At 48.9% G+C, this 17,136-nt stretch overlaps 2 protein-coding genes across 4 annotated transcripts in view; one reads left to right on the top strand and one right to left on the bottom strand.

The window, feature by feature from the left end:
* ABCC2 (ATP binding cassette subfamily C member 2) overlaps positions 1-17,136 on the bottom strand; it is a 529,482-nt gene that overhangs the window by 434,470 nt on the left and 77,876 nt on the right. The window lies entirely within an intron of this gene.
* DNMBP (dynamin binding protein) overlaps positions 1-17,136 on the top strand; it is a 78,282-nt gene that overhangs the window by 40,783 nt on the left and 20,363 nt on the right. Inside the window, exon 1 of one of the 3 annotated variants that reach the window (XM_050958763.1) lies at positions 4,656-5,488. The exons of the other annotated variants lie outside the window; for them this stretch is intronic. Coding sequence (XP_050814720.1) covers positions 4,825-5,488 — 664 coding nt within the window. The 5' untranslated portion in view covers positions 4,656-4,824. Of the gene's footprint in view, positions 1-4,655; positions 5,489-17,136 lie in introns of those variants that run through there. 3 annotated transcript variants of the gene reach the window in all.

Below are 17,136 nucleotides of genomic sequence, written 5' to 3'. Positions count from 1 at the left end.
GCCTGTAACAGTTGCTCTAAGAGGGAAGACCTGCCCCGTTTCTCTCAATGGGGTGTTGTCTCTGAAATGTAAAGATGAGGAGTTAAATATCAACATTGTTAACTGTTTCACTGCTGACCATTTTAACAGAAACATCTGACCCGTGTGCTTCTCTCACACTCCTAAAGCTCATCTCTCCCCTTCCAGGTGCCACTTCACCCACTTTAGTGCTTCTGCAATCCAGCTCTTTTAGCAGTACACAAACACTAGTGGCCACTGAAACCGTGGGCACAGCATATGCTCGTTTGGATTCACCATCAGAACAAATAGCACTAAAGCTTCTGCTAGGGGGTCTGCATTTTTTACTGAATTAATTACAGATCTCCATTCTGTCTTTTAAACGAAACTGTCACAAACCTCCTGTTGTAGAGCTGCAGAATGCTGGGTTCTAGTTGCAGAATTTAGATCGGTCTGGTTCAGAGCACATGGGGCCTTGATTAAAAGCGAATAAATCCATGTAACTTTGGGTTGGGGGAGAGAGGATAACAACCTGCAAAGCACCGGGGAGGGAGAGATGATTTGATGTAATGCTGAACCTGGGGGAATATTCCCTGATGGGGGATGCGTCTGGCCAGGGCGCTGTTTCCCCACGGATGAGGTGGGAGCCCCACTGCCCTGGACAGGGGAAGGATCTGGCTGATCCTGTGCCATGGCAGTGACTGAGACTGGAAGATCCTTCACCAGAAGAACAGTGTTGTCCCCACTGTGTCAGAACTAGGTCTATCCTGCAGAGGGAAGCATGGAAGGGAGTCCCTGCAGCCTGGACCCAGGCCTCTCCCAGGTGCTCAAGGTCAGCAGGGGAACACCTGGGCCTTCTGGTGAGAGAAATTACCAAAATCCTCTGGCAGATGCCCTGGCCTGTGGTCCTTGGATCCTAGCCCTTGTTGCTAAGGTCCTTACCAACACCCATGCCAGCACTGATCACCCCATCTTGGCACAGCTGTCAAGGGGGTGGCAGGGAACCGATTCCAACAGCAGCTGCCTCTGCTGAGGCCCTAGATCCCTCCCAGGTGGGTCCAGGCCAGGGCATGGAACCAGAGCCGTGCTGGTCACACTGAGGACCGATGACCTGACAATGGACACAGATGAGATGCCGAAGCAGCTACTACTTGACCTATTGTCTGCCTTGGCAGTATTGCTCCTGAAGTATGGCTGGCTGGCCTACCTGTCCTGCTGGGGCAACAGAACTGCGCTGTGTGGGCCTTGTTTATTCCTTCCCAACCGGTCCCACATGGTTCTGATGTGCAGCTGTCATGCTATTCCTCTTTCTGGATATTTTGCTGTGTTGTGTCCCTCAGAGCCTCTGGAAACCACTCCCAAAGGTGGTGGTGTCAGCAGTATGCTAGTAGAACACTGGTGTACGGATCCCTGTGTCCAGAGCAGACCCCAATATCTCCCAGGTAATGCAGGGCCAGACAAAGATTGTAGTGTGCCTGAGGAGCAGCTGGGCTAAACTAAACCTAGGAAAGACCTAAGTTATACCAGTCAGAATAAGGAACTGCTCTGAGGAGCTGTTAACCACCTCCACTTCTCCTCAGTTGGGGGCATCACCCTCCAGTAGTTAATGTAGTACCCAGCCTGACCCTGTCTCAGTATTCATTAAAACCATCTCCACCTGACAGGCGGACTCTGTGCATTCTTCTTGAATGAAGACCAGGCCCTGGCTGCTGACAAGTTCATTACCTCCAGGCTGGTGGCTGCAGCTCCCTCTGCCTTGACAAGAGCAGCCCAACCCCTAAATAGAACAGGCTGGAGAAAGTGTATCACACTGGAGCTTTCATTAACATGGACACCCCTCTTATCCCAAACAACCTGCCATCCTTGAACAAACAAAAACCTTGAAACAAATCAACTTTAAAAAATATAAGTAAATTAATACATTTTAAAACAACCCAAACCCCTCTCTGAGGCAGAGTTTTCACCCTGTAAAGGGAGAAGAGCCAGACACTCCATGGAGTCCACTGGGGACTCTGCTTTTGCTGTCAATTCGATGTGGAGGGCACTCAGATATTACAGTGCTGGGCAGCAGATACCACTCTCAGGCGGAAGATAGATAGCTCTGCAGCCTGCTCTGCCAGATCCAATGCAAGACTGAAGATGGCAGATGAATCTGAAGCAGCCTGTCTGGCCTCATGACCAGCACCTGCCATGTCAGAAGGGTCTATCCTGCAGTGGGAGGCACAGAAGGAAGTTCCTGCAGTCGGGACGCAGGCGTCTCCCAGCTGGTCATGGCCAGTAAGGGAACATCTGAACCCTGTGGCTATGTCTACAGGAGCACTTTTGTTGGTCAGGGGTGTGAAAAAACCACTCCCTGAGTGACATAAGTTTTACTGACAGAGCACTGTCTGTACCGGCGCTTATGTCGGTGGGAGAGCACCACCGCTGCCCCTTGGGTGTGGTTAAATGACGCCAGCAGGAGATCTGTCTCCCATCAGCATAGCTACATGGGAGATCTTACAGCGGTGCATCCGGTACAGGTCTCTAGTGTAGGCATAGCCTGGCTTAGTGGGACCTGTTGAGAAGGAATGAACACGGCCCACCCAGCACAGCTCTATTGGCCCCTGGCAGGCCAGTAGTCCTTCAGGAGCAACAATGCCAAGATGGATGACATGTCAAGCAGTAGCTGTCTCTCTTCAGTTGGAGAGGCTAACACTGCCTCACAGACCAGCCTGTAGGTGAAGGACCACCCACCATGGCAGGAATGATCCCCGGGATGCCACGTTAATTGGAGCTAGACACGAGAGTGAGCAGGGCAGAGCTTACTCCAAGCCACCCAAGGCTTTGGCCACATCCCAGGGTAGACCAGGAGGAATCCCAGAGAAGGCGCAGCCATGTTCAGAATGTTCCCTTTGGGAAGCCAGAGCAGAAGAGAATATGTCAGTCATTAATTTGGAGCAGGGCAGTGACCATGCCTGAACAGAGGCAGTTCTCACCGTCTGTGTGACTGACGGGCTGTGTAGGGCAGAGACTCTGCCTTGAATGGGGCAGCTCTCACTGTCTGTGTGACTGACCTGTGTAGGGCAGAGACCGTGCCTAAATAGGGGCAGCTCTCACCATCTGTGTGACTGACCTGTGTAGGGCAAGAGACTATGCCTTGAACGGGGCAGCTCTCACTGTCTGTGTGACTGATGGGCTATGTCTGCACTAGTACTTTTGATGATATAGCTTATGTCATGCAACAGTGTGAGAAAAACACTCTATCAAGAGACATAAGTTACACTGACGGAAGCTCTGGTGTGGACTGTGGTATTTTGGTGGGAGACGCTCTCCTGCTAACATAGCTACCACTACTCCTTGTGGGTGGTTTAATTATGTTGACGGGAGAGCTCTCTCCCGTCTGCGTAGTGCAGCTACACGGGAGACCTTTCACTGGTGCAGCTGCAGTGGTATCGCTGTGCCATTGCACGGTCTCTAATATAGACATGACCTTAGACGCTGCCCAGTTCAGGTTACAGCAGAACCCCAGGACAGCCCTGCAGGAAGAGCTTGTGTAGCCTGATTGCTCCTCATCTCTGTCGTGGCAGCTGATGACTCTGCTCTGTGGTTGAATAATCAAGGCAATCCCCTGCAGTTTGGCCAGGGAGAGCTGGGGAGAGCCCTGGGAACATGTGGGAGAGGTTTGCTACCCTCATTTGTGGAGGGCTCCACAGGAGCTAACTGGTCTGTGATTTCCTGTGGCCCTGCTTGTTTCTCTTTTTCTGCGGGGGGCGGGGCATGGGTGTGTGCTGTTCTCAGTGTGAGGCTACCTGATGCCCCAGTGCCAGCTCTTCCCTGCCTCTGTGCAGCCTGCAGGGCCCTTCGGAGAGGTCGCTGGCTTGCATCTTCAACACAACAAAGCAGAGAAGCCGGTTTGGGCAGGGCAGGCCCATCCAATCCGCAGCCTCAGCTCACAGACGGCTGGTTAATAATTACCTCGGGCAGCAGATGGGAGAGGCTGGAGCTGGCTGCTGATTGGGTACGAAGGTTAAAGTCTTACAAGTGAATTTCAGGCAGAGAGTTTCAGAAGGGAACAGGAAGAGTCCTGGAGCGCTGAAGAGAGGTGGCTGCAGGCCAGGCCCCGAGTCTGGGCCTGGGCTCTTGGAACTGACCAGGCTGGGCACTCAGCACGCCAAGAGAAACATGTGCGCTTACTCCAGGGCAAGAAACGGGGCCAAAGTTCCAAAGCAGGAGACCCGGCTCCTCAGCTGGGAATATGAGGACTGCAGGACTCTGAAGAGAGGGGACATCACTGAGCTGGATAAGCTCTACAGAGACCATGGCTGGAATGACAAATACAGAGGAGAACGGCAGTATGTGGACTCCCGATCACTGGACAGAGAATGTGAACCTAATGGGAAGGGAGAAAGCCAGTATATGGAGCATGGGAAAGTAGATGAGGACTACAGGGATTACAGGAAGGGAGAAAGTCATTATATGGACGGTAGGAGAGTGGAACGTGACTGTGGGGATTCCAGAAAGGTAATAAACCAGTATAGGGATGATGAAGACTATGGGGATTATAAGAAGGGAGTTATTTGGTATATGGATCACAGGAGAGCGAATGGAGACTATGAGGATTATAGGAAAGATTGTACCAAGTATATGGACCGTAGGAGAGCAGATGAGGTTTATAGGAAGACAGATAGCCGATATAAAGAGGATGAAGACTATGGGAGTAATAGAAAGGGAGGTGTTCCGTATACAGACCACAGAAGATCAGATGGGGACAGAGATTCTAGGAAGGCAGAAGGACAGTATAGAGAGGATGTAAACTATGGAGATCATAAGAAGGGAGTTATTTGGTATATGGATCACAGGAGAGCAGATGGGGACTATGAGGATTACAGGAAAGATGATACTAAGTATATGAACTGTAGGAAAGCAGATGAGGAGTATAGGAAAACAGATAGTCGATATAGAGAGGATGAAGACTATGGGGGTTATAGAAAGGGAAGTGTTCAGTATACGGACCACAGGAGAGCAGATGGGGATAGAGATTCTAGGAAGACAGACAGACAGTATATCAGGGATGTAGACTCTGGGAGCTACAGGAAGTGGGAAGGCTCAAATATGGGCCTCAGGAATTTAGACCAGGATTTTGAGCCCTGTAGGAAATCCGAGAGCTGTGTTACGGATTGTAGGAATCAGGCTGGAATCAGTGAAAATTGTGAGGTGTCTAATCTGGGACCAGACATCTGGAGCAGAGAGCCCAGGACTTGGGATGTGGAATACAATGGCTTTGGGGAGCCAGAGAAAGTGGCCACAAAGCACAAGCAGCTGGATTTAGAGAGTTTGGGAGATGGAAACTCAAGGAAACGTATGGGGCGTTCAGATTGGAGCCGGACCTGGGAGCATGAGGCTGAGAGAGCAAGTGATGCAGACTCCTGGCAACGGAACAACTGTTACAGACGGACAGCCCCCAGTGCCCTGAGGCACTGTGAGTTTGTACGGACCAGGAAGGAAAAGCAAGGTACAAAACAAAATTGGTTGGGAATTAGCTTGGGACACAGTGCGAAGTGTAGGGGATTTTTGCGCTCCTCATCCCAACACCAGAGCTACCAGCGAGACCAGCCCCCTGCCATGAGCTGTAGTAATCCATTGCACAGCAGACAGTACAGTGAGAACAGCCGATGAGTGAATTACATTTTCAAAGTTAGCTCATTACAGATGTTAAATAACCATCACTGCGAGTCAAAATCATTGTCAGAGCCAGAGAGAGGAAGGGACTTTGCCCAGAGTTACTGGGTCAGATTCAGAACTATGATTTGAACTGAGGAGTCCTGGCTCCCAGCCACCTGCACAGATTGCTAGACCACATTTCTGCTTTTCATTTTTTTGGTAGGTAGCAAGCAATCACCCTGCTTTGTCCATCCCTGTTAGCTTTTGACTGACGTTCGGCTGGTGATGACTTGTGACTCACTGGGTATTTAATCTGATAATCTTCCATTTCTATAGTTCTTCACCCTACTGGTTTTCAGGGTGCTTCAGTAACTGTATCTAGGAACCACTCCCCCAACTCTGCCATGCAGCCCTTCCTGGGTGGAACCTGACAGCTGTTAACAGCAGCTCACAGCAATCATGCTGTGCAGCAGTTTGAGATGGGAAGGGAAGAAAGATCCTGTATCCATTTGGAAATGTAGGGAGGCCAACCTACCACCTTGCAGAATTCCACTGGGCAAAGACACCAGGGCTGATCCTCTGACACTTCCCTAAGAGGAGGGATTTGTAATCACCATGAGAGATCAGGGATCTCAAAAGGTGACATCTAGCAGCCTAGCTGTCCCTGATAGTGAGCTGGTCACTGATATCAGAGGGAGGAAGGTCCCTTGCTCATGTCAGCCGCCAACTCCATATTCTGCAGCACCTAAGCTTTCCCTGGACCAGGGATAGGCAGCCTATGCCAAAGGCAGCACACGAGCTGATTTTCAGTGGCACTCACACTGCCCGGGTCCTGGCCACCAGTCCGGGGGGCTCTGCATTTTAATTTAAGTTTAAATTAAGCTTCTTAAACATTTCAAAAACCTTATTTACTTTACATGCAACAATAGTTTAGTTATTATAGACTTATAGAAAGAGATCTTCTAAAAACGTTAAAATGTATTACTGACATGTAAAACCTTAAATTAGAGTAAATAAATGGCACACCACTTCTGAAAGGTTGCAGACCCCTGCCCTAGACGAATTCCCACCCAAGTACTGACTGAATAGCTTGTGAGGTTTAAATTCACAGCTGGAGGGTGCAGACTGCATAGCTGTTGAATGGATTGTTCTTTGATATCTGTTGTTGATTTGGGCACAAAACCCCTCTGGGGTTTAGCTTCCTGCTTGAGAGCAGGTTAGTGAGTGAGTGTGGGTGGGTGGCTGTGATGAGGGGGGAGGGGAGGACAAAAGAGGGGCACATCTGCTGGGGCAAGAGCTGCCTTCTGGGGTCAGGGGTGCAGGGAACTGGGCTTGGTTAGTGAAGCACCCTGTTGGGGCTGCAGGGGTGTTTGAGAATCTCTATTCATATTGACAGTTTTCAGAGTGGTAGCAGTGTTAGTCTGTATCAGCAAAAACAATGAGGAGTCCTTGTGGCACCTTAGAGACTAACAAATTTATTTGGGCATAAGATTTTGTGGGCTAAAACCCACTTCATCAGATGCATATTGTACATCTTGTGTCAGGGGCTCCTTTCCAGCCATCAGAAAGAGTAGGAACTTGGTCAGGGCTGGAGGCTGCAGCTAGCTACTGGCTTGTGTCCTGTGGAATCTGTTCTCCGGAGGCAGCTGGGAGAGCAGGCTCTGTTGTTTGCATTCCTGAGCTCACAGTTGCCTGGAGCTCTGTCGTTTGCATGGAACCTTCTTGTGCCTGCAGCTTCTCCAGGGCAGGGAAGGCAGGGAGATTACAATGGAGGAGAGTTCAAAGGGCAGCAGCACAACTGATGCTAAATGAGGAGGAGCCGAGGAAAGAACTAACCCAGAGCCTTAGGAGAGCAAGGTCTTGGCTACACTGGCGGTTTACAGCGCTGCAACTTTCTCGCTCAGGGGTGTGAAAAAACATCCCCCAGAGGGCAGCAAGTTACAGCACTGCAAAGCACCAGTGTAAACAGTGCCCCAGCGCTGGGAGTGCTGCTCCCAGATCTGTAAGCTAATCCCCATGGGGAGGTGGAGTATCTGGAGCGCTGGGAGAGCTCTCTCCCAGCGCCGGCACCTCGACCACACTCGCACTTCAAAGCGCTGCCGCGGGAGCACTCCCGCGGCAGCGCTTTGGAGTTTCGAGTGTAGCCAAGCCCCAAGAGCGCGGCTAAGCTCTGGAGAATGTGACTACTGCGCTTGGGGAAACTATTGGAGCCCTGCATCTCCCTTGGAGGTAGCAGCCCCACTGCGGCCTTGCGGGGAAAGTGCTGACCTGTGGGAGTGAGGGCAGAGGCTGTAGTGCAGAGAGGGCCTGTGTGTGTTTACTCCCAACAGGGTTAGAAAGAGAGTAGGCAGGTGAAACTTGGCAGGCACTCCTCTAGGGGTATGGCTACACTTGGAGATGTGCAGCGCTGGGAGTTACAGCTATGTTCGTACAGCTGTGTAGGGAAAGCGCTGCAGTGTGGACACACTGACAGCTATCAGCGCTGCAGTGTGGCCACATTTGCAGCATTTGCAGCGGTGTTGGGAGTGGTGCATTGTGGGCAGCTATCCCAGCTTTCAAGTGGCTGCAGCGTGCTTTTCAAAAGAGGAGGGTGGGGTGGAGTGTGACAGGGAGCGTGGGGGAGACAGAGAGAGTGGATTTTTGGAGCTGACACTGTTCTCAGCTCCCTGCCTTGCAAACAGTGCCTACCTTCAATCATTTTAAAAGTTTTGACCTTTCCCCCACCTGTCTCTTATTCACTAAATGCAAATTATGCACTCCTAAATAGCCTTTAGACCACATAAGCAGCTGCTCAACACGGACTACCCCCTCCCCTCTGTCCTCAAGCAAACAGTTGTGAACATTCCAAAGCAATTCCCCTGCCTCCGCTCGCTTGCTTGCTGGAGCAAAGAGCAGCTGTGTTTGTTTTTTAGCTAAGTAGCTACGGGGAGATCGGAGTTCAGCCATGCTTCCGGTTTATTGTGGACAGGAATTCTGGGATACCTCCTAATACCCTGGAGGCCAATAACAGCGCTTTTGGTGGCCACACTTGATGAGCAGCGCTGCATCACCAGCGCTGAAATCGCTACACCCCAAGCAGACCAGGTGTACAGCCAGCGCTGCAACCAGGGAGTTGCAGCGCTGGCTGTGCTTTGCAAGTGTGGACACAGAGTGAGTTGCAGCGCTGTAACCCCATCACCAGCGCTGCAATTCTCCAGTGTAGCCAAGCCCTAGGAGAAGGAAAAGTCTGATTTCAAACAGAGGCGTCAGGCTTGGACTCAAGTGAGCTGAGCGTTAGACAAGAAAGTGGTAAAAATGCCCAAGCACCAATCTACACTAATACCTGCACTGGAGGTGAATTAGGCCTTTGATTTTTTTCCTATAGTAAACAAAGTCCAGGGAAGCAGGAACAGCTGAGAGATACCAAGGCATGAGATGTATTTTAAAGTACTGGTAGCAAACTGGGACTGAGTTTGCAAGATAGTGTGTACATGCTGATGCTTTTCGTCCCAGGGGAGGAGGAATGTGACTGGAACCTGGCTTAGGTCTTTGTAGCAGTGTTCACCCTGTGGCCCTCTTCTGGCTGAAATTCCATGACCTTGTCGCCCCATCCTGCCTGTCTGGGGACAGTGTTACTTACTGCTGGACTTCTCCTACTACAGGACATGCAGCTTTGCTAGTGCCTCTGCTGCCAACAGGGTTTTTGCCGCACCAAGCGGCGGGGGAAAAAAAAAAAGCTGCGATCGTGATCAGCAGCAGCTCCGCTGTGCCGCTTTCTTCTTCAGCGGCAATTCGGCTGCAGGTCCTTCCCTCCGAGAGGGACCAAGGGACCCGCCACTGAAGAGCCTGATGTACCGCCCCTTCCCCTTGGCTGCTCGAAGCACCTGCTTGCTGGGCTGGTGCCTGGAGCCGGCCCTGGCTGCCAGTCAGAATCCAGCAGTCCTCCCTCCCCACAAGCTCCTCAGAGCCTACCCGTCTTCCCCAAATCATCCCAAAGTACCTTTCTTCTCATCAGCAGCTGCCTGGCTTATTTGGAGGTGGAGCCCATCCCCTTGAACTCGTCTCTGTTCTTTTCTCTTGGTTTACACCATGCACCTCACTGTGTTGTCTGGGCTTCTTACAATGGGCTACAGTTCCCTACAAACTTCCTCTCTCTCCTTCCTTTTCAGGAGCAGCAGGTGAGGGCCCCACTCTCTTCCTTCTGGAGTGTTTTTTCTGCCCCCTGTTCTCAAAAGGGTGGGTCATGAATTATTCTAGTAGATGATCTGTAGCTCATGACAGCCTCTCAGTTTTTACACTCCCTGCTGCACAGGCCCCTGACAACAGAACCCTGTAGACTACAGCCTGTCTGTCCTGCCCAGTGGTGGGTCCTCTCCCAGGGCTCTCTCCCTCTGTTGGAAGGGGAATCGCTTCTAAGGGAATTTGTCCCTCAATCCCTGTCTCTCTTGAATTGAACCTGCTCCCAATAACAGTCAACACTGGTCCTTTTTTCTGAGGCTACCATCTTATGTTCCACAATCTTGGCTTTCGTTAAAAAGTCTGTAGCCCTTATGATTGCGAAGCAAACATTCAGAAGATGGCCTGATTATAGCTGATTCAGAACTGCCTCTCTGAGTTTACAGACAGCTTGAAGCAGTAGCTGTCACCAGTCTGGTTGGGCTCCCTCTGCCTGCCACCCACAAGACTTATAGGAGGGGAATCCAAACCTCTGGATCCTCCAGTGTATTTAAGCTTCCCTGGGTCTCAGCAGGCTGCAGCACTGTTTCCTTCCTTGACCTCTCTGGCATATGTCCTAGTCACTGACTCTGTCTGTTACCCTGTCATGGAAATGGAGCCCCTCAGCTCAACTGCCATACGCTCCCAACATCATTGCTGACCCCCAAGATACCCCAAATAGTTTAACACTCCCTCTTCCAGAATCCCATTGAAGGAGTGAACCTTTTGGGTTACATTTTAACTCCCTCTGCGGCCCATTGTAGTTGAGTAGCATAGCACACAGACACTACTCACTCTTAACAAGTATCAGAGGGGTAGCCGTGTTAGTCTGGATCTGTAAAAGCAGATGCATGTAGTGGAAATTTTGTCGGATGCATGTAGTGGAAATCCCTCCAACAGGACTCCACTGGCCATCACATACAGTCCCCAGCTAAAACCCCTCCAACGCATCATCAGGGATCTACAACCCATCCTGGACAATGATCCCACACTTTCACAGGCCTTGGGTGGCAGACCAGTCCTAGCCCACAGGCAACCTGCCAACCTGAAACATACTCTCACCAGTAACTGCACACCGCACCATAGTAACTCTAGCTTAGGAACCAATCCATGCAACAAACCTCGATGCCAATTCTGCCCACATATCTACACCAGCAACACCATCACAGGACCTAACCAGATCAGCCACACCATCACCGGTTCGTTCACCTGCACGTCCACCAATGTAATATACGCCACCATATGCCAGCAATGCCCCTCTGCTATGTACATCGGCCAAACTGGACAGTCTCTATGGAAAAGGATAAATGGACACAAATCAGATATTAGGAATGGCAATATACAAAAACCTGTAGGAGAACACTTCAACCTCCCTGGCCACACTATAGCAGACCTTAAGGTGGCCATCCTGCAGCAAAAAAACTTCAGGGCCAGACTTCAAAGAGAAACTGCTGAGCTTCAGTCCATCTGCAAATTTGACACCATCAGCTCAGGATTAAACAAAGACTGTGAATGGCTTGCCAACGACAAAACCAGTTTCTCCTCCCTTGGTTTTCACACCTCAACTGCTAGAAGAGGGCCTCATCCTCCCTGATTGAACTAACCTCGTTATCTCTAGCTTGCTTCTTGCTTGCATATATATACTTGCCCCTGGAAATGTCCACTACATGCATCCGACGAAGTGGGTATTCACCCATGAAAGCTCATGCTCCAAAACGTCTGTTAGTCTATAAGGTGCCACAAGATTCTTTGCAACTCTTAAGAAGTTATTGCTCTTTAATAGTGTGATAAATGCACAGGGCCATACAAAATAATAAATGCCACACATATTTCCCTGCCTCGGTTTCCTCACCATTCAAGAGCATTCTTTGGGCTTGGGTCATCCAGGTTCTTCTGCTACAGTGCATGGCTTGGGTTCTGTTTGGTAACTTTCTACTCCCCTACTTTCCTTCCCTTTGAGAGGTCAGGTAAAACAGGATTCCCCCTAGAATGCAGTTACTCTTAGTATAACTATTGATTAGATGCTAAAAGTAAAGTACTGGGGAAGATTGACACCATCTTGCTAGGCCATGGTGGAGAGACATACAGGGGCATTCATGATATGGTAATTTTCATAGCAACAGCTTCCCAATATCATCCCCAATTGATTATTTGTTGTTGTTGCAGAAAAAGCAAACATCATCCTGGGATGTATTAGCAGGAGTATTGTAAGCAAGACACAAGAAGTAATTCTTCTGCTCTACACGTGGTGCTGATTAGGCTCCAACTGGAGTATTGTGTCCAGTTCTGGGTGCTACATTTCAGGAAAGATGTGGACAAATTGGAGAAAGTCCAGAGGAGAGCAACAAAAATGATTAACGGTCTAGAAAACATGAGCTGTGAGGGAAGATTGAAAAAATTGGGTTTGTTTAGTCTGGAGAAGAGAAGAGTGAGAGGAGACATAACAATTTTCAAATACATAAAAGGTTGTTACAAGGAGGAGGGAGGTAAATTGTTCTTGTTAACCTCTGAGGGTAGAAGTAGTAATGGGCTTAAATTGAAGCAAGTATGGTTTAGGTTGGAGATTAGGAAAACTTTCTAACTGTCGGGGTGGTTAAGCACTGGAATAAAGTGCCTAGGGAAGTTGTGGAATCTCCATCATTGGAGATTTTTAAGAGCAGGTTAGACAAACACCTGTCAGGGATGGTCTAGATAATACTGAGGCCTGCCATGAGTGCAGGGGACTGGACTAGACGACCTCTCGAGGTCCCTTCCAGTCCTACACTTCTGTGATTGAAAATTCATAAGATGTACCGACAGATACTCCAGATCATTAGAGAGGATAACTCAGATGCTTAATGACAATAATTTAAATGTCAACATTGTAAACTATTTCACTGCTGATCAAAGCACTAAAAGGAGGGAGGTTATGTTAATCTGCTGTGAGTGATGGCTCAATGTAGTGTCATGTGAAGGTGGTGTGAGAGAGAGACTGGTCTGACCCATGCAGCCAGGAGGCAGCTGAGCTCCACAAAGGGAGAATCCGGTCTGCCAAAGAAGAGCCCATCCTGCAGAGCTCAGGGAGTGGAGCCAAGCCCCAGGAGTTGAGGAGAGTGTCTAAACTTATCAAAGAGATGGTTCAGAGGGGATTTGATCACTGCTCTAGGCCCTGACCCTTGGAAGAGAGATCCCAAAGTTGGGCGGCTTTTCAGCCTTCCTGACAAAGGCATAAGAAGATGCAATATTTGGAAGTTGAAGTTAAACAAATTCAACCTTGACATAAGATGTGATTTTCTAGCTGTGAGGGTGAATGACCATTGGAACAGCTTACCAGGGAGAAGGTACACTCACAACCAGTGGGGTCTTTAAAGCATAATTAGATATCTTTGTAAAAGATATGCTTTAATTGAGTTTCTATGGCCTGTGTATTGTGGTGGGGTAGGGGGTCTGGTTGGCCTTGAAGTCTGTGAATCCCCCTGACCATTCCTTGAGGGTCTACCAAGAGAACAGGAGCTCTGCATTCTCCTCAACGTGATCATAACACTTGCAGCTCTGCTCTGTGATAATGACTTTTGTAGAAATATAGGGCTGGAAGGGACCTCAAGAAGTCATCAAGTCCAGCCGCCTGAGCTGAAGAAGGCCCAAGTAAACCTACACCGTCCCTGGAAGGTGTTTGTCCAACCTGTTCTTAGAAATCTCCAGTGATGGGGATTCCACAACCCCCCTTAGGAGCCTTTTCCAGAGCTTAACTACCCTGGTAGTTAGAAAGTTTTTCCCAATATCTAACTTAAATCTCCCTTACTGCGGATTAAGCCCATTACTTCTTGTCCTACCTTCAGTGGACCCGGAGAATAATTTATCATAGTCCTCTTTATAACTGCCCTTAACATATTTGAAGACTGTTATCACACTCCCCCTCAGTCTTCTTTCATCAAAACTAAACATGCCCAGTTTTTTCACCTTTTCCTCATAGGTCAGGTTTTCTAAATCTTTTATCATTTTTGTTGGTCCCTTCTAGACTTTCTCCAGTTTGTCCACATCAATCTGTGATCCACTCTAATCCCCAAATCCTTTTCAGCAGTCCTGCCACCTACCCAGTTATTCCCCATTTTATGGTTATGCATTTGATTTTTCCTTCTTCAGTGAAGTGCTTAACACTTGTCCTTATTGAATTTTATCTTGTTGATTTCAGACCAATTCTCCAATTTGTCAAACCCTCCAATTTTAATCCGGTCCTCCAGAATGCTTGCAACCCTGCCCAGTTTGGTGTCAGCTTCAGATTTTATAAGCAAACTCTCCACTCCGTTATCTATGTCGTTAATGAAAATATTGAATAGTACCTGACTGAGACTGACCCCTGTGGCACCTCACTAGATACACCCTCCCATTTTAACAGTGAACCATTGAAACTACTCTTTGAGTATGGTCTTTTAACCAATTGTTCACCCACTTTATAGTAATTTAATGTAGACCACATTTCCCTGGTTTGCTTATGAGCATGTCACGTGGGACTGACAAAAGCCGTACTGAAATCAAGAAATATCACATCTACTGCTTCCCCCTAGCCACTAGCCCAGTAACTGTCAAAGAAGGAAATTAGATTGGTTTGACTTGATTTGTTCTTGACAAATCCATGCTGGCTATTCCTTATCACGTTATTATCTTGTAGGGCTTACAAAGTGATTGTTTAATAACAATCATTATAAGCTATAATAATTATCATAATGATAATTATTATAAACTATAATAAAATCCCATGCTTCATGTCATAAACTGGTAACCGCAGGGATCAGGAATACGTTTTTTTTTTTTTCCCCTGATACTCTCAGTTCTCCTCACCTCTGAAGCTCCAGAGGTTGGTCACAGCCAGAGGCAGGACCCAAATGGAGTGGATCAGTGGTGTGACTTGGTACAGAGAATCCTTTGTTTTAGGAGGTTGGCTGGTGTGTCTTGCTCACCTGCTCTGTGTCAATCTGTTCACCGGATTTGGGGCTGGGATTTGGGTTCTTGGGGGTTTTCCTCCGTTGCATGTGCATTGATTGCCTGCTAGGATCATCTGGGCATACTTCATCTAATCAGTTCCCTGCAAGTATTTTGGGCATTGGTATTACCTTGGTCTCTCCTGGTCTCCGACTGTAGCTACATAACAGTTAAGTCTCTTGAGGACTGAAATGCTTTAATTAAAGTATTTGGGCTTAATATAAGGGTATCTGCATGAAAATGAATTGCCAGGAAATCAGACTAGATGAGCTAATGGTTCCTTCTGTCCTTAGACTCCATAAATATATGAAACTCCACTGCAGGGCATCCAAGCCCACAGATTCTAGTAAAGCATCCCTGCCCTTGGAGCACAACTTCACTGTCCACTGAGTGGTGTCTCATTCTAGCATCTTGAGTGGATGGAGCCTGGAAGAACCATAGAATTGTAGGACTGGAAGGGATTTCGAGAGGTTGTCTAGTCCAGTCCCTGCACTCAAGGCAGACAACCCTGCTGTTTTATTCCAGTTTGACCCCTGCCTCCTTCCATCAGGACACTGGCTTTCTTTAATGAGTAATTGAGACATCCAACGTACACTATATCTCTAACCTGGCTGGCTCTGGCTCTCCCCCTCATCCACGCACAGCCACACGAGGAGTGCTCTTTGGTTGGCAGACCTTAGACTTGCTGGCACCATTACATAAAATAGATTAGCCCATTGGCCACATGGCAAGTTATCACACATTCTATAGTAAATTGTGCACCACGCCCTGAGCAAACAGCTTGATGCCTTCTCCCCATACCTGGCTGCTGACTCAAGGGCTGCACCTCTCCAAGAACTGAGCTCACCCTTCTGGTTTATGTCCCATCCCTTAGTCACTGGACTCTGGTTTGTGTGGTTGAATTTACTGCCTCAGACCAAAGCTCCCTTTAGCAGAGCCCTTCTCTGCCATGTGCCTCACCAGCTAGTCCTTGGGACATCCATTTTTTTAAATTCCAGAGCTGGAAGGCAACTCTTGGGTCTAATCTAGTCTCTCTCAAGAGCCGCTGGAGTACAGTTCTGTACTGTGCTGTTTACTAATGTTTCATCCCTAGCGGTGGGATTTCCACCCCATCCTGTGCAAGCCTGTGCCCCAACCAGCTCCAGCTCCATCCCCTGGCAGAGAGTTTAGCCTGACACTTGGCGTAAGTTTTCTCTTTTCTTTCACCACCTCCTTCTTAGTCTGTACCCCCGGTATCTATCACCTGAAATAACTCCTCCCTTCTTGGTGTTTATACAACAGACTGTTATTTCCCTCAATGCTCATCACTTGCCTGGGCCATATTGCAATATGGGGCTGGATTCACCCCACAAATGATGGGTGTAACTCCCATTGCCTGCAAAGGGAGTGGGGGTATTTGTACCTGCTGAGCCAGGGCTGAATGTGGCTTACAGTACTGAGCTGTTGTCATGTTTCTCTCTGCCCCCGGTCATCGTTGCTGCTCTTCTTGGGTCTCCCTCCAGTTTGTTTGTCTCTCGGTCCATCTACCTCTCTAACCTATCTCAGCATCGTGATGGTATCCAACTGCCTCTCTTTGTCTGGGGAGCTGAGTTTGTCAGCATCTTTCTGGTAACAAGGTGCCCAGAAATAAAGCAGGTTATTTATATGGAGATATACCTATCTCAGAGAGCTGGAAGGGACTCTGAAAGGTCATTGAGTCAGGGCCGCCCAGAGGATTCAGGGGGTCTGGGTCAAAGCGGGGAAGCTGTGGTGCTTGCACTCACCCAGCGGCCGTCTGGGTCTTTGGCAGCACTGAAGGGCCCCCCACTGCTGAAATGCTGCCAAAGACCTGCACCGCTGCCAGGCCAGGGCTCGCAGGGCCCGGGACAAATTGCCCCACTTGCCTCCCCCCCCCGCCGGGTGGCCCTGCATTGAGTTCAGCCCCCTGCCTTCACTAGCAGGGCCAAGTACTGATTTTGCCCCAAATCCCTAAGTGGCCCCCTCAAGGATTGAACTCACAATCCTGGATTTAGCAGGCCAATGCTCAAACCACCGAGCTATCCCTGTGCAGTTATGCTGAAGCAACCTGTCCCCACTCTATTGCCTAATAAGATGCCCTTATGCTGAGGGGAGCCTAGTTTAAAAGATTCATAGATTTATGGCCATAAGGGACAATTAGAACATCTAGTCTAACCTCCTATATAACAAATACCAAAAAATTTCACTCAGTGAGCCAGTGTTGAGCCCAATAATTTGTGTTTGACTACAAGATCTTCCAGAAAGGCATCCGGTCTGGATCTGAAACATCAAGAGATGGAGAATCCGCCACTTCCCTTGGTGGTTGGTTCCAATGGTTAATCACCCTAA

The sequence above is a fragment of the Gopherus flavomarginatus genome, chromosome 6 (assembly GCF_025201925.1).
Source record: "Gopherus flavomarginatus isolate rGopFla2 chromosome 6, rGopFla2.mat.asm, whole genome shotgun sequence".
NCBI classification, from domain to species: domain Eukaryota; kingdom Metazoa; phylum Chordata; order Testudines; family Testudinidae; genus Gopherus; species Gopherus flavomarginatus.
Note: the sequence above shows the minus strand (reverse complement) of the source record. Positions and strands in the feature narration are given on the sequence as shown.